The sequence below is a fragment of the Phyllostomus hastatus genome, unplaced genomic scaffold, assembly GCF_019186645.2.
Source record: "Phyllostomus hastatus isolate PE091 unplaced genomic scaffold, TTU_PhHast_1.1 phas_scaffold_501, whole genome shotgun sequence".
In the NCBI taxonomy this organism is placed as follows: Eukaryota; Metazoa; Chordata; class Mammalia; order Chiroptera; family Phyllostomidae; genus Phyllostomus; species Phyllostomus hastatus.
Window position 1 is genome coordinate 53,949,005 of NW_025334033.1, and position 17,766 is coordinate 53,966,770.

The 17,766-nt window shown below is 40.8% G+C and overlaps 1 protein-coding gene across 20 annotated transcripts in view; it reads left to right on the forward strand.

Moving 5' to 3' along the window:
* The window catches only part of NRXN3 (neurexin 3), a 1,483,875-nt gene that overhangs the window by 415,617 nt on the left and 1,050,492 nt on the right, over window positions 1-17,766 (forward strand). For all 20 annotated transcript variants that reach the window (XR_006783762.1, XR_006783763.1, XM_045822497.1 and 17 more), the window contains 2 exons: window positions 8,231-8,532; window positions 14,360-14,521. Coding sequence is in view for 18 of the 20 variants with exons in the window: in XM_045822497.1 (XP_045678453.1) it covers window positions 8,231-8,532; window positions 14,360-14,521 (464 nt within the window). In the remaining 2 variants the exon portion in view is untranslated. The remainder of the gene's footprint in view (window positions 1-8,230; window positions 8,533-14,359; window positions 14,522-17,766) is intronic.

Genomic DNA, 17,766 nt, shown 5'->3' on the forward strand with positions numbered 1-17,766 from the left:
ATGGGAATAGTAAGAACTAAACTAAGAAAAGTGGATCTGTGGGTATCAGATCCTTTTACTATATCACCTAGCAGCTGAATCGTTTCTCCTTTCATTGGAGGAAGTGAATGAGAAAAGGAAAGAAGGTGGAAACGTTACTCCATAATTGTTGCCTCAAGAGAGTGGGGAGGAAATGTTCTCATGGAATCGTGGGGAAGGGAAATAGGGTTCCCTTTAAAGAGAGAATGCACTGTTTGTGTTCAGACCTTGACTGATTCACAATTAAAATGAGAAACTGGTAGCGAAAGAAGCAGTATTACAGTGTGACTTATATGGATCTGGTAGTTGGACAGCGTATATTACATAAATTATTCTAAGTGGGCAGGTAGGCAATGGTTTCTTAGTAATATCTAGTCTTCCGGATTCCTCCCCACATCGCTCGCCATCTGTCTATCTTCTGAACCCCTAATACAACACAAGTATAGTTGTGCCGCTCACAAGCTGAAGTTCTCCTCTGCTGGCTCTCCAGCCCTAGTGCCTCAAGAATATGGCAGACAAGTCCCCAGCTTGCATCTGGAGCCTGCACACATGCCTGTCATTGTAGCCACATTGAAATTCTCACCATCTCTGAACACCCCATGCTTTTCTAGTGACTGCCCCAGTAAGTACACTATTTCTTCTAACTAAAATTTTATCCTTCTCTTTGTGTGGTGAACTCCCCCTTATACCTCAAGACACAATTGAAGTTTGACCTCCCATATGGAGCTTTCTCCAACATCCAGAGCCAGTTATTTTTTCTCCAGTGTGCCTATGCCACCTAATAAACATTTACTACACTGGACTGTAATTATTTGTTTATGTGTGCATTCTTAACAACAGGAGCAGCAGCAGCTGACATGTCTATGGCTGGGACCTGGGCCATGAACTTTATTTGATTTGTGTCTCACAGCAACTCTCTGAAATATGTACTATGGTTATTCCCATTTTGTAGATGAAGAAACTAAGGGTTAGAGAAGTTAAGTAAAGAGCTCAAGTTCCATAGAGTTAGGTAAGTTCTGGAGCTGGAGGTCAAACTCATGTCTATTCAATTCAAAGCCTTTATCATTGCATTCCATGTCACCAAGTTTGCAGTCCCGCTCTACACTGGGAGCTACAGAGGGGTGCCCTATTTAATGTGAGTGCACGTCAGAGTCTGGCACTTAGTAGGCCTTCATGATTTTTTGTTTTTTAGCTTTACACTTTCTCTGTTTTGGTAAAGTATAGGCTAATTATTCCTCTTCACAGGGTTGCTATGCAGCTTCAATGCATTCAGCACTGGGCATATCACCTGGTGCATAGTAGGCACATGCACATACTTATTCCTTAAATGAATAAACAGAAAAGTTAACTTTTATTGTAATGCAGTTGAGAGCAATGTGGTCTTCAGGATGCCATTAGCTTTCTAGTGATTTCAGTGAAGCATGATTTTCCAGGCCATTCTTTTGTGGACTCAGGCAGCTTCTCTCGCCAGGATCCTGGCTGTTTATTTTCCAAGTGACAACTTGATTTACTATTTTCCTTCTCATCACTTTCAAGAAGCATCTGCAGGCTAGTGCGTGACCCAGGCAGTGTGGAAAAGTCCATTTATTTTTCTGCGGCATCTTTCCCTACAGAGGGTCTCTGAGGATGAGGGTTAGAATTGGCCTCAGGAAGTCAGATTTCCTCTGTGTTTTCTTTTGTAGCCTGGGATGGCTCACAGTATCACAGTTTGCTGCCTGCTGCTGCAGTCTGCTTTAAAAATACCTGCACGATGGGATGTGGCAGGTAAAGGAGTCACTGTCTGTCCTCGGGGATGGCTTTGCAGCTTGGTTTATCTGACGACTGTGTTTGACCCTAAAATGTAAAGGAGACAGGGCAGGAAGAACCAAGAGTATGGTCACCTGTATAGTTTTTTACCTTTCTTATAAATCAATGTGTTTGCTAATTCTGGCAGGAAATGTCATTAGGTGATATACAGTAGAATTCATTCCAGTAAAACGATTTCTGCTTTTCCCTCATTTTTAAAAATGTGATTTTCTCACAACTCAACAGTTAAGTTAGGTGTCTGCCCACAGCTTGTTAGAGGTGTGGGTCCTTGTTCCAGATGTTGGATTCTTAACAAGTTCTTAGTATGGAAAAAAAAAAAAACCAGAATTGTGCAAGAACAAACTCCTACTTGCCTTAACTTGTTCCTTTGCCAGCAAACTACCCACGTTGCTGGCTTGTCTCAAGGTATTTTTCAGAACTGAGTGGATATGCAGTACCCTGTAGGAATAGGTAAAACAATTGTGGAATCGTGGACTTCTGTAAAAGTACTTTTCTTCTTTGTGTACCCTGCCCCCACTGCCTGGGGCCCAGTGCTCTTTTCCATCATCATCAGAGCTTCTTTGCCTTGGAAGCAGTGGCCAGGAGAATTGGGTCAGATGCAATGCAATCCGTTCACAACTTGAGAACCTGAAGGCTCTTGGTGCAGCTGCACCAGTGGAGGAGGGGCAGTGCTGCTCCTGCTGAGTTTTGTGGGTCAGAGGAAAGGAGTCAGCAAGCCAGCCCCAGGACCACATGTGATTTCTTTCTCTAGCCCGGAGTGTGGCAGCAGCCCATGTGATTTTGTACCTCATTAGCTCCAGGGTAGGCCAGGCAGGATGGCCAGTCAGAGTTATGTTTGCATCAGTGCAGATTAAAGTCCTGTGCTGCTGCATGGAGGCCAACTGAAGGACAAGGGACTCAAAGATGAGCGCAGTGTCACCAGGGTCTCTCAACGTATCCTCAGGAAGCTGGCTTCTGTTCCCTTTCTGGAGTTCTGCTCAGGGCCAGTGGTGACAGCCACTCCAGAGGCCTTAGCATTTTAATAGGCTTTTGCAAGTGGTACCTAAAAATTCCATTTCTAAGGTTCTCTGATGGAGGTGAAGAGTATGATCTTCTCAGTGTGACTGTTTCCAACCTGCTACTAAGGATTTTGAAGAGCCAGCCTCACTCCCTGATCCACTGCTTGGGCTTCTGCTGCCTGAGTGGGCTCTGATTTGGTTGTTATTGGTGGTTCTCCTTTGATACCTTTGAACTTCACACAGTTGCATGACACCAGCTACAGGGTCCTAAGCACCTATTTCTGAGAATTTGAGTTGCTGGCACGGTGGTGGTAGGACTAAGAATCAGGGAATGAGAATCAGGGGGTTGAAGTTTTAGAACTGGCCCAAGTGCTTCCTAAGTGCTTTGGATAAACCGTCTAAACTCTCTGTGCTTCCACTTCCTTCCATGGCTGTCATCCTGGCAAAGTGACCTCACAGAGTGCCGAGAGAATACAAATCATGATTAAGAAAGCATTTGGAAGTTTATGATATCTTAAAAATCAAACATCTGTTTGCAAATGGACCTAGGATCCTTCTTTACCCCTTCTAATGCGTTCTCATTTGAGCACTTTTATGTCTGATGCTATGTCCTTGTCCCTTAATTCAGACTTCTGGCCCTTAGTTTTTCATGGTTGCATTGGGATCTCATTATCCAAACTTTGGCTGTCTCTCATGATCTCTGCCTCTCGGTTCCTTAGGTTGTCTCTTCTAGGACTCTTTTGCTTCCATTCTTGCCCAGTCAAATGTAAATCTCCCTCAGGAACTGTATGACTATCCAGGTTGAACCAGCTCCAGGTACCCCCTGGAAAAACAGTTCAACTGTGTTCTGATCTTTTAACTGGGCTCTCTGCCTTTCATTTTCTTTTTCTTCCAGTTTACTATCAATGCAGCCTTTTAAAAATACAAATCAGATCCTCCATTTTCTCAGTAAATTTATGCAGTGGTTTCTCATAACCTTCAGAATAAAGTCCAGATATTTTAATATCAAAACCTAAGAATATAAGCTAATAGGAACCACAGGCCCAATGAAACAGTGATATGCATTTCTCCACACTTCTTAGGTTGCATAGTAAAAAAAAATTATAGTGAATATTTTAATCTGTTTTGGAATTTCTCAGAGAGATAGAGTTATATAAATCACTAGTTGGGTGTTTTGGAAGGAAGAAAATAGAATTGAGTAAATGCTTGCTAATGCTATGTATATATATCAGTACTGGGATTAGTAAGCCATTTGAAAGATCAGCATTTTACATATCTTATACATCTGATTTAAAATTTCAAGTTATACATATCTAGATTGCATCTAATGTTTAATCAATTGGACACTTAAATGATTTGTTGTCATACAGAGATGAGCTTTGCTTTTCATGCAGTGAGAGTAATATTTTTATTTTAACACTTATGCAATTGATTGCAAATTTTAGAGTGTCGTAATTTAAGTGGATCTAAACAGTCCATTAGCCACATCAGTGCCTACCCTCTTGCCAAGCCGTAGCTTTATGCTAAGCTGTTGTGTACTGTGTTACATAATCCCCTGCATTCATTTTCTCTACCTATTCAGCTTGAATGCATACAAGGTGACTGCATTGTCTCTTTAACCTCCTTGCCAGTGTAAACACTAAGTATAGAAACACAGATTTTGGGCAGTATTACATTTTTCTAATGGAGAGTTTGGAGAATTGAATGGGCTTAGAAATATGGGTTTGTCACTATCTGGTTTCACACCATTTTAGTTACTTTCACTGTCAGTGTAGTATGGTTTTCAAGGTATAAGAAAGTGTTCGAACCTTAGCTACTGAAAGGAAATTAAGACAGATTGGGATCTTAGAAGAAAAAGGTCAGTTGTGAGAGTATTCAAAGGAACAATTCCTTCAAGGTCCTCACTCTGTCTCCCACTAAGCCCCTTAATTTTTTCCTTTAAAGACTGGGCCACGCACTGCCAATGCCTCTCTTCCCCATAACAACCAGGACAGTGTCCCATGACTTACAAATGATATAGTCTTGCTTATCTAGAACATGATTTGGAGAGTATCTTTCAGTTGTCTATTGTTTGTTGACAAGTGCAGGGAAGTGCCCAGTATCTGGGGTGCCTTGGTGGCCTCCTCCAGCCCAGGTAAGGGGTAAACTGGAAAAATTCATCATTGGATGGAGAGATGGGGAAGGAGAACTGTTGCAGCAGTTTTCATTAGATACTTGCAAAATAATGCACTGGGATCCCTTTGGCTAATTCGTATGATATTAGCAGAAAGATGCATGTGATTTACATAGACCCTTTTTCTCACCTTGGTTTTATTTTTTGTTTATTTATTGTAATATTATTTTCTCTACAATGATGTAATTTTTCTTCTATGGTCTTCCGCATAAACGAGTCCTTTTTTTTTTTTTAAGATTTTACTTATTTATTTTTAGAGAGGGAAGGGAGGGAGAAAGAGAGAGAGAGAAACATCAATGTGCGGTTGCTGGGGGCGGTGGCCTGCAACCCAGGCATGTGCCCTGACTGGGAATTGAACCTGTGATGCTTTGGTTCGCAGCCTACGCTCAATCCACTGAGCTACGCCAGCCAGGGCAACAAGTTCTTTTGTTTTAAACACACCCAAATTCCGGGGGAGGAAGGATATCATTTCTTTTGTTGAATGAATGTGATTTACATAAGGTGGAAGGAATAGGTTTTTTACTCCATTTATGCAAGGTTTGGGATGGTTTATAGGTTAGTGTACAGATCCATGAAATTATTTGTGTTCTTTGAGAAGTAGAGTAGGAACATGTGGTAATATCCAGAGTAATGGGCAAAAGGAAAGGTAATGGATACTTATATATTTATTTATTTATTTATCTTTTAAACTGATATTTAGAGAAAAGTCCAGAGGTACTGGAAGTCCAGAATAACACAAATTGTCTTATGCAACACACTTATTCCTAGTTGCTAGTTTCTTCCATAATAAACACGGGCATTAAATTGGGCAATCTCTGAAATCCCTTATAGCTCTAAAATTTATTATATTGAAGACTCATTGGTCTAATTATATGAAACATATTAAGCACCACATAGCACATTAAATAATATCCTGGTGCCTTGCTGTTCTGTGTCAAACCTTCCCCTGTTAAAGGGTATGTGATTAAGCTTCTCTCTGGAGGCCTCCTTTCCTTGCTCATTTATCTCTGTTCAGTAACTTAAATGTTTATAGAAGACACCCATTAATACACCATGTGTGGTGCCAAGGACAGGCATAGTAGTTTGCTCTGTGCACATTTGTGTCTGTAGGAAAAGAGCTTAGTGGAGATGACTTCATCTGACTTACCATCTTCTACTTTATCAGTTTCACCTCCAGGGCTACTGAACAAGGGCTTGTCCAGGTGCATTTTAACAAAGCCATTTCTTCAGAAATGAGAGCAGAGATCATGACAATAGACAGAGCACTTAGGGTGTTGGTTGCATCCATTTCAAATATACAGATAGTGTGAAATGTCTACTCTATGAATTTTGGGGGCTATTTTGGTAAAATGCATGAGGCGTAGGTTATATGCTGAGAAGTACTTGCTCCTTATAGTACTTTACAAGTGATCACTTTACAAGTGGTCATTTATAAGTGGAGAGACCCCTTTTGCTTATACCAGCGTGTGCATGTGCAAACATAAACATGCAGGCAGTCACATGTCACTGAGGCTATCAAAAACAGACAAGACAAACTTCATCACTTCTTTAACTCTCTAGAGTATAAAGTTGGGGTTCATTTTAATGATGTCATGATGCTATGATTAATTTAATAGTATGTAGTGGGTGGTCATCTCTCCATATTATAAAAGTGACTCCTTTATAACTCTTACCTCACGATGAGAAAATATTTATTTCATTTTACTTAAGTGACTGACCACGGGCTGTGAGGGTTGATAAGGATCTGAGTTGAGGTGGACCTGGCTTTGGCTGGTAAGGCTGAAGTGTCATTCTAGAAGGGAAAATAGAATTCTCTCAACCTTATTTTGTAGTCCCCACTTTTTAGAGGAACTGAATATCTAACCTTGCATTGTTGTACATTTCCTTTTATTAGTGAGGTGCTTTAGGCAGCTTTTTGACCAACCCGGATAGGAAGTCAGCTGCTCTCAGTGAGGCTGCTGGGCCACAGGACAAATGGAAGTCCACACACACGTAGTATGTCAAAATCATACATCAAAGCAACAAATGATTAAATAAAATATATTCCACCCTCTTATCTTGAAAAATATATCTTTGAAACTACCTGTAAGTCAGGTTCAAATTTGGAATTTTTGGATTCCTCAGAGTTCTGCGTTGGGAAATGCTAGCACAGAGAGAGCCGGCCCCTCAGGTCCTCAGTCTGTGTCCTGTCCCCTCCTCTTTCCACCTTTGGCTCCATTCTGTCTCACAAAGGGGTCTGGTGTAAATGCATGTGGATGCTCTAGCCTACGAGGCCAAGTTCTCTCCAAAGCCTTGCAAAAAGTTACCTGTTGCTAATCCTCAGACTGTGAGGTATACATATTGACAGCATGATTTTTTTTTTCAGAAAATAGATCCAGGGGAGAAGCTTGCACAAGCTCTGGAAACAGACTTGGGGCTCTTTGGGTAGGAGATTTCAAAGTCCTGGTGTCTGGAATATGGTCATGAGAGTATGTCTCTCATGGAATGTCACCTTGGCCTTATGGACTCCTACTCTTGTAGGGAGAGATGGTCTGACCAGGGCCACCTAAAACAGAGACCCCCCAGAGCAGAGGCTTCTTTGTGTCTAAGGGGAGTAATGCTGTCTTGTCAAGGCATATTACCGAATTTCATTCTGTTCATTTTCCTCATCTGCTTGATCACCTTCTCAGATAGAACCTCCTATTTACTAACCCAGTCGTGTTCCACTGGGCTTAGAACTCACCATGGAACCCAAAGTTAGCTGGGTTACTGACAGATCCCAATCAGAGCCAAATCTTTTGGGGCAATTGATTTTTTCATCAATAAATGTTACCTAGAGCTAAAACTCTTTGTCAGAACACATAATTATCCATTCTAAACCAGCTCTTCTATAAGCATTCAAAGGCCACTGTTGAAGCAAAAGCAAGGTAAACCTTATTTTACCATTTTGCCTGAAATTTCCCTTTAGGCTTGCTTCTGAGAAAATTTGAAGGAAAGACAGCTGGCTCTCCTATGCCATTGTGTTGGTCTTCTACCCTTCTATGGACATAGAGCTTCTCTGCAGTTTCCTTCTTTGCCTGTTTTCCGGGTGCTTAAATATGAGTCTCGTGGGAAGAGTTGGAGGAGGTGTAGAGTTGGTGTCAGCCCAGTGGTGTGGCAGTGCCCTGGGGTATGTTCTCCTTGATATTTGCAGAGATCTATCTGACTCATGCCAGACAAGTGTTGATTGACTGTTTCTCTCCTTTTTCTCCTGCAGCTCGAGAGGAGAATGTGGCCACTTTCCGAGGCTCAGAGTACCTGTGCTACGACCTGTCTCAGAACCCAATCCAGAGCAGCAGCGATGAAATCACCCTCTCCTTTAAGACCTGGCAGCGGAACGGGCTCATCCTGCACACGGGCAAGTCGGCTGACTACGTCAACCTGGCTCTGAAGGATGGCGCGGTCTCCTTGGTCATTAACCTGGGGTCCGGAGCCTTTGAGGCCATTGTGGAGCCAGTGAATGGAAAATTCAATGACAACGCCTGGCATGATGTCAAAGTGACACGCAACCTCCGGCAGGTAATGCTGAAGGGAGAGAGTACTCAGGGGCTCATCTTAGGTAGTCAGGGAGGAAGTTTGTGAAGCAGGTGATGGATGAGGTGGAGAGGGGTATAGATATGGGTTTGGATTTGTTGAAGTCTAACTTTCTCCCATTCTTTACAATTGCACAAGGAAAATTACTAAAATGTGCTTCTCTCTGTACTTCAATTCTCCATTTGTGCTTGTTATTTAAGAAAAAATTCAGTTGTGTAGATAATAAAAGTTATAAGCACTTTCATTCCTTTTTTCGGCATTCCTTTTAATCATTTTCTTAATTACACATTTGAATCTTGTCATGTTATTGTTAAATTCAATTAGAGACAGTGTTTTGTTTTTGCAGCTTAATAGGTTTTCCTCATTCTTTGAATATGTTTTTCCTTTTAATTAAGTTAGCCATTGCCATGATGCCATAATTTTAATTCCCTCTAGAAAAAGTCTTCCTTTTTCTCTTCCTTTTCATTTATAGCCCCTCACCCAATTTTACTTTTTCAGTTGTTATGCTAACCTCTAGCCTCAGAATGAATTAGCTGGAATCTTTCTGAATTCCTCTGTTTCTTTGTTCCTTGGTGCGGTGTTCCTACTTTATTGCCCATGCCTCTACCTCCAAGACTCTTCAGTTGATTGGGAGGCCTGGAAAGTGGAAGGATCCAAATAAAAATGTCAACTTTGGAGCAGCCTTTCCTGGTTCTGTCCGTGCTTGAGAACTCCCATCGCCTGCCGATTCTAAGTAGGCAACTCCGTCAGGTGACCACACGCTCAGAAAGCTTCAGCCCAATGAAGTTGTTTCAATTTCATAACTAACAATAATAGCAATAAGAATACCTAACCAGCTCACTTCAGTTAAAAAAAGCTTTTCCTATAAAAGTCAAAATCTGTGCTGAGACTGCCTTTTCCAGGTTGCTATTTTCACTTGGTTTTTCTTCTTGAGAATGTGTCATGGAACCCAGTTGGACAGCATTCATCCTTTATTAATCAGAAAACATGCAAATGTCTAGATAGTGCTTATTAAATTTTCTTCTGTGGTATGATTGATTTAATGCTTTTGAACATAAATATGAAGTCATAAGAACTGACAAGTATTTGTACGTGTTTTCTGATCGATAAAAGTGTAACTCCTTAATAATACTAAATAAATGGAGAAGGCTCACACATATGGGAAACACACAATAATGGAAACCCCCATTTCTATACTTAAGTTTGTCAAGAAAGCCACCTGATTGGGAGATTCTAATCTATCTGTGGTGAAGTTGCCAAATAACACAAAACTTAGACTCCTCCAGTCATCTTCATACATGTGGATTGAACATTTTTGAATCACTGTTCGGTGTTTTTCCCTCCAAGGCCAAAGAACCCTATTGCTGATATTTTTTTTTATCATCATCCCCCATCTATACTTACTCAGAAGAGACCTTCTCAACTGTTAAGAGAGCCCAAGTCAAATTTCCATTTGCTAACATATAGGAGCTTGATATAGTTGAGTTGTAGAGTCTAGACCAAGTGAAATATGACCTTTTGCCAGTTTTGACTGACAGGTACACAGTAACACCCTTTAGACATTCATCAGTGGAGGGGAGAATTTTCATGTACTGGGGAGCAGAACTGGGTTGTGGTTCTCTCCAGCCAAACTATTTCTCTAACTCTCTCCTGGCCCCTACACTTCCTTGCCATTCTAGAAATGATTCTAATTAGCTGGAGAAAGGCTTGCTTTTATTTCCACTGAAAACGCTTTTCTAAAATAGAATTGGGCCCCAGTTTGGTCCTCTAAACTGAAGGTGATAAACCAAACTGTAATTCCGATACTGGTTGTGCTGTTGAATCAGCAAGCAGAGGAAAGCAGCCCCTGAGGGTTTCTCTTCCAAGTTCTAGACCCAAGTCTTCTCTGTGCCCTTGGACAAGCCATTGAACCTTTCCACACCACTGTTCCCATTTGTGAAATGGTGATTACAGTCCTCCCCAGCCATATGCAGTGGCTAAATATGCAAAGTACTGTACCTTATGTCCCAGAAGGATTATGAGCTCATCCATGGTCTGGTGCTAGACTCGCTGTGACATGCACACTATTTACTGGCTGCCTATTTTGTCACTAAGGTGACTATGTCTGCCACCAAGGATGTAGAAAAGCAAAGCTCTCAGTTCTAGATGAGGCTACAGAAACGCCCTGGGGTATTGGGGCATTTCTTGACAGTGGGAGAATGAATTTTCTAGAGAAAGTATGCCCAAGGTTGGACCTCACTGAAGTCCTGGCTGAATTTTGCAATCCAGATACAATCTATTGAAAGAGGGAAATCTCAGAGGAGCAGAGTTGATTTATAAATGCAATCCTTTCAACACTGAATCATCTAATATTATTTTGCTCATTAAAAATACATTTAGAGCATACTTTTGTGTTCCTTAGGATATATTTGCAGGGGTGGGAAGCTCCTATTTCAATTAAACTGTAAACCACTTCATAAATATTTGATAACAAGCCTCTGGCCCTCTCATCTACTTTTTTGGTAAGGTCAAATGGCTTCTGTGGCAAAAATTCATTTGAGGAGCTCACTACCAGATGGAGCAGAACCTTCCCATTTCTTCCTTCTGGGTCATCTACTCATGGTTCTGCCTTTGAGCCAAGTCTGGGCAATGGCCAGCACTTTATTGGGGGTTCTCATAAAAGGAAGGAGTGGAGACTATCTGTTCCAAACCATAACTGAGATTAGGGACCAAGAAAGTAATGTATTTCTATGGGATGTATTTTTTTTGGTTTTGCTTTGCTTGGTCCATAACCTTGCCTGACTCTAAGGTCATGGCCATCACATGAATTTCTTTACCTCTGCATGTGACTTTTGTCAAACCACAAACATGAAACTGGGGTTACCAGTCTTCCAGCCTTCCAGCTTTCCAACCTCCCAGCTCAGGTGTGTTGACCATTTAGCATTCAAAAACAGCAAGGAGAAGACTAATTGTGGGGTCCCTGTTCTCATTTTAACCTGCCAGTCCTCTCTGCTAGCTATATTAAAAATTGCTTAAAATACTTAAAAGCTTGAAAGGCATTCTTAAAGAGGTATGGGGTGGGGTAGGGGAGGTAGGGAAGAGTGATTCCAACAGGAAGCATTTTGGCAAAGCAAAAAAAAAACACATACACACAAAACAAAACAAAAAAAAACTTCATTAGGTAATAGAGAAGACTCCAACTATTTTGATGCATTCTAACTACACAGTTATTCTACACTGAGAGGGGAAAAAAAAAGAAAAAGAAGAATGTTACCCTCCTGCTGCACAAACCCATACAAAATCATATCTTTACATTACCTGCGGAATCCCCGAGTAAGGTACATGATGTAGCCTTCCTATGTTAGATGTGGCTGGTAAATATTTTAAGTTATTTTTGTTCTAGGAAAAATTTGTCATTGTCTGTGCATGTAGTAAGAGTCAGATGTAAACAAACAAACAAAGAAAAACCAACGTATTGGTATTTCGGCTCTATCTATTTACCTACATGTGGAATGATAAACTTTGGGGGTCTTTTCTTTCAGGACAGGTGAAATATGTATTGCTAGAGGGTGGGAAGGAGAAGGGGGTGGTGTTCTTTCAGAAGAGCCCTTGGAAAGTAAGTATGATGCTTATTCTAACTGGGGTGAGGTCTGATCTGATCGTTATCTGGGAGAAGCGGGGAGTTAAAATGACAAGGTGGACTGCACCTCTTTTCCTGGCTGTGTCCTGGCTGCCAAGGTTTTCCATAGAGTCCTGGTCTCATTGTCTTCCCCACTCTCTTTTTCTGTGTTGGGTGCCTTTTTTTTGAAAAACTAACACAAGATCATTCATGCAATGTGTCATTTTACTAACCGACTAATGTACTAACACCCTAACGACTCATCTTTGTTTTTTAGTTTTTTTAATTAACAATCGTTCTGTTCACAATTTTTAATTTCCTTTCTTCCCCCTTTTCCGCAAAGCACTCAGGCATCGGACACGCTATGGTAAACAAACTACATTGTCTGGTAGATATCATTCTTATTGTCTCTTTTTTTGGGTTTGCCGTGTGTTGCCCCCCCTTTTCCTCCCCAACCCCTCTTTTATCCTCTTTAGACTTGTTTCTCCTTCTTTTAAAATTTTTGTTTAATTAAATGCCTATTTTTTCTTTTTCTTAAAAAAAATAAAAAGGAAGGGGATTCACTTGTCCTGCAGATATTTGGATGAGTTTGGTTGGAATGGTTTCCTTTTCTCCAGTTAGTTTTTTTTTTCTTTTTCAAAATCATTTTTTAAGGAAAGTTTCTCCATTTAGCTAAATTTGTTTTGTTTTGTTTTGTTTTGTTTTGTTTTGTTTTGTTTGTTCTCTTTTGCAATTTTGAAGTTACAGACTAGGGACCACAGGATTGATATTGAGGACTTTCCTAAACTCTAAGTCTTCCCTTCCTCACTCCTCCTTTCTTTAACTCTCCCCATTCCTTAATCCCTGCTTTCTTCCCCTTTTGTGTGGCCTTGGCCGCCATAGGTGACCTGGGGAGCATAGTACTCTGCTTCCTGTATTCTTCTTTTCCCTTCTTTCACCTTACTCCCCACCGTGGCCAAAGGGAGCTCCACCAATTGTGTTCTCTGTCCACACTCTGCATGGCATGTCCCTGTCTCGTGGATTTCCCCATTGGCATCTGATTTTGTTCCTTCATTTTACTCCCCATTACTAACAACCTACCAAATTTTCAACTCAAGTCCACTTTCTTCTCTCTTTCTTTTTTTGTCTCCACTCTTTTTAATTTTCCTCTCATCCTTCATATGTTTGGGGGTTGGGTTTGGACTTTTTCTTTTCTTTTTTTAGCGAGGGAGGTGGCAGGCAAGGGAAAGATAACCTGTTAGTTTTGAGTGTTGTTTTCCACATCCCATCTTGTTTTTCAGTTGTTGCAGTGCATGTAAGGATGATGTGAATTCTGATTCTTTTTTTTTTTAGTTTTCCTCACCCTCTCCCACTTCCCTCCTTTTTCTTCTGCCTTCTCTCTTAGCTCTAGATAATTTTTGCATGGGTGTGTCAGCGTATGGTGTGTGCACGCTCTGAGGCCCCATCTATACTCTCTGTCTTCTGCTCCTTTCATGGATGTTGGGTGTATGGGTGCTCCTTCTTCCCTGTGGGCATTATTATTATTGTTTTGGTTATTATGCATTATCATTCTTTTCTTTTTGTTAGAGTTGCCTCATTTCTTTTCTTGGTGGTGGTGATGGCAGTGAAGGGAGGGCAGGGGTTGGTGTCCTGGGGGAGTCCATGGCATGTACCATCCATGACACATGTGAATCAAGACCCTTCTTCTTCCCTATCTGAATGCATGTTTGTCAGTGTGGTGTGAATCCAAAAAGAAACAAAAGAGAAAAGAAAAAAGAAAAGAAAAAAGGAAAAAATCCATCAACCACCAAAGACCAACCCCTAACAAACCCATCGTCAAATGTCTCCTTTGCTGTTTTTCACTACCGCCATAATTAACAATCATCGAAAAATGATCATTTTACCAATGAACTGAGACAAGTGATGTCGTCTGAGGACAGTTCCATTTTCTAGCCTGACTGAGTAAAGAGTGCAACACGTAGAGCAAGTTGCTCAGCTTGGCCGTTCCAGCAAACTCTGCTAGAAGTCTGCAGGGGAATGCTGCACTTGTGGGCCATAGGAAGGCAGACCAGAAAATGGAACTTGGCTGCACATACCAAAATCAAACCAAATTAGAAAGAATACCTCACCAAAATCTTAAATGAAAGTGAAGCTACAGGTGGTGAAAGCCACTGGATTTTAATAGGACTGTAAGGTCATTACTGGGATTTTTTTGTCCCTATGTCCCTTTACCAGGTGACAATCTCTGTGGATGGCATCCTGACTACGACAGGCTACACTCAAGAGGACTACACCATGCTGGGCTCAGATGACTTCTTCTACGTGGGAGGAAGCCCCAGTACTGCTGACTTGCCAGGTTCACCTGTCAGCAACAACTTCATGGGCTGCCTTAAAGAGGTAAAGTTCACATACTCCATTTAGTGCTTTGTCTAAGAACAAATGAGTTTTGCACTTCAGTGACTGGCTCTATCATCTAATCTATTCTATGAGACCCAGGTAGTAGCAGAAAAGAGTTTGGACTTGAAGTAGAGTCCTAGGTTTTGGTCAGAGCTTAAGCTGGTTACATGACCTTGGGTTTACCACTGAAGTGCACTGTTCCCTCACTAATGGGGAATCTCATTTCTCAGGTGGCTTTACTTTATAAATTAAAATAACACATATGAAAATACTTTGAAATCATAAGGAACTATTAAAGTTAGATTTTGTACTTTTGATTTGGCACATATGGAGAGCTCTGGCTAAAAGTGGCTCCTTTTGTGGTTGTGTGTCTTGTCTAAAACATATTTATTATTTTACTTTGTCCAAGCTTGGTGTTCCCAAGAGTCTCATTATTTGAGATAAAGGAAAATTCTCAGAATGTAACATTAAAGCCCAGAAGATGGCTTTTCCTTTTTTTTTTTTTTACCCCCTGAAAGCTGGCAGCTATGAGAAAGCAGTGGGCTTTGCCATTATTCATTTATACTATTGTAGCTGATGTGTTGGGACCTCTTTCTGAGAGCAAAGGAGCTTCAGTCAAGTGTAACTTCAATCACTAAGGTCAATTGTCAAGGCAAAAAAGAATCAGACTTGATTTGGTAGAATTCTTTCAGGACACTGTGTCATCAGAGCAGTATGCTGTACATTTTTGTTTAATCTAAGCTAAGCTTTATTGCCTAAGATATCCATACCATTTCCCTGGGGAAACTTTTAAGAAGCTAACAGTGTTCCTTCTTGTAGATAGAGATCCCTATGACATGTTATAAGCCTCCTCTCAGGATACATGTTTTATTTGTTTTATATGAAATTTGTTAAACCTCACTTATACATGAAATGGTATTGCACCTGTGTTTGTTCACACCACTCAACTGTGAGTCATGTCCAGACAGGAGTTGTGCCTGTCACAACTGGTATATGATAGGCACATAATAAGTATTTATTGAATGAATAAATTTATCAGATAATCATTGGGTACCTTTTCTGTGCTGTAACTAAACTTAGTGTCTCTTCACAAGCCATGATCTCTGTAGTTGAAGGCTTTATAATCAAGCAAGGGAGGAGATCAGAAAGTGGACAGTTACAGTTGAAAACAGTGTATGTTCAGTGCCACAGATGAAATTTCTAACTGGGTAGAGGAAAGTGGTAAGTTTTAGGTGGGAATCAGTGTTGGAGAAAAATTGGTGTCTGAGCTGGGCATTGCTGCCATAAATGATGTGTGGCTTGAGAGGAAGGGGTAGGAAGAAGAGACAGGACAAAGGAGGGAAAAAATTCAATTACAGCTTTGTATTGTTCTTGGTCTGAAGGACAAATTACAGATGAGAGCCCAAAGAGTGCTTTCCTCTCTTTGCTAGACATCACCTAGGCTTCTGCAGACCACAGGGACTCTACTGGCCATTCTTGATGGAATTGCTGCAGACAGAACACTTCTTCCATGGGATTTACTCCCATTTGGGTAGAATAAAGGCCTAAACTACTCAGTATCTAATGAACCCTGAAAGGCTCTTAAACACTGTGAAATCACGCTATACTGGAATTGCTCTCTCAGAAATAGATAGGAACATTCTGTTACCACGTATGTGGCTCAGGAATGAATTAGCCATTGATTGCAGTAGAGAACTCACCCATTTTTGTAGACAAACAGTCCTGAGCAGGAGTTTTTCCTGGACAGGATCTAGGGGTGGCCTCTAGGACCAATCTTTTTCTGATTATATTATGTATTTTGAAACAAAAGAGCAATTTCCCAAATCTGTCAATCAGGAAGGTTGCTCTTGAACATTTTGAAGCAAGACTTATCAAAATGTGAAGGTATCTCTAATAACTTTATGCATGCAGAACCTAAAATAGATAAAATAAATTTGCTCTCTCTCACCGCCTAGGTAGAGAGCAGACAGCTTCAAAAGTCACTTCATAGCTTAAAAATTAAAGACAGTTCTGAAAAAGTGCCATTAGCAGTAATTAGTAATAAAAACAAACATACCTTAGCTAGCAAGGTAAATCTGCATTTAAATCCAGATCAAGTCAAAGAAAAGAAGGTCTAAGACATGAAGGGAAATGGTGGGCTCAATGAGAACTTTGTTAAATTTTGTTCCTTCTCTCCTTTACATATTGCATAGTCCAGTCTTTCTAAGGGACTTGGGAGGCTTTCTTATTTGTCTCAGTGGTTTAAATAGATACCTTTGTGCGTAATGTAGTTCTGGACATTCTTTCCACTTAATCATTACAGTTCACTTTTCTGTGGGCAGGGCTGGGAAATTCTTTTGTTCTTGCTGTTTCTCTTGGATAATTTAGTAAACAGCCAACACTTCTAATTACCTTGGGATTTTCTCCCACTTACCCATGTTAACTATTTGCCTTTGGAACAGTCTCCAGTTACTTTAGTTTCTTCTTCCTTTCCCTATCTCTGTCTTCTTTTTCTGTCGTCTGCTGCCATTTGTAGCTCTAGGTTGCCTTAAGCTGAGCTAGGTGCTTTTGTATGCCATTTTCTTCAAAATGGGGACATTGTAAAGGGACTTTGAAGTTCTGGGGCACCTACACTTTGCGTGTGGCACAGAATCCGTTTTATCTTTGGCACTACAGTTTCTTCACATCTGAAAGCTTAGTTCTGGCTCCACTGTGATTTCACCTGTATGCACACCTCTAAACTTGACACTCATGTAAAAGCCACACCAAAGAGTGTCCAAGTTGTCATCAAACTATTGTGGTACTCCACACACCCTGGTATCAGTGTAAGTAAGATTTGTGTCCAGTTAGACATCACAAAGTCAGGATCTTATTCTTCTTCACGTTTTCGCAGGTCTGTCTGTTTTTTGTTTTGTGTTCCCAACTCCTAGAATGGCTCTTGGCCTGGTGGGCTTTCCATAAATACAGCAGTGGGCCAAAGGAGGTTAATAATAATAACAACAAATAATACAGTAGTTAATAAATAATAATGCAAGAATAAACTCTGTTTTGTATACTCACAATTGTCGACCTGCTTTTTTCTGTGTGCAGTACAGTTAAAATTTAAAACACACCCTGACCCTGCTTTTCAAGTCCAAACCGTTGTGTTGTACTTGGGTGAAGGACTTCTTCCCCTTCCTCCTCTGCTCATGCAAATACTCCCCCGCACAGAGATCGACTCTCTCTCACACCCCAAGGTAATGAGTGAGTGATGATTAGTTCCTTGT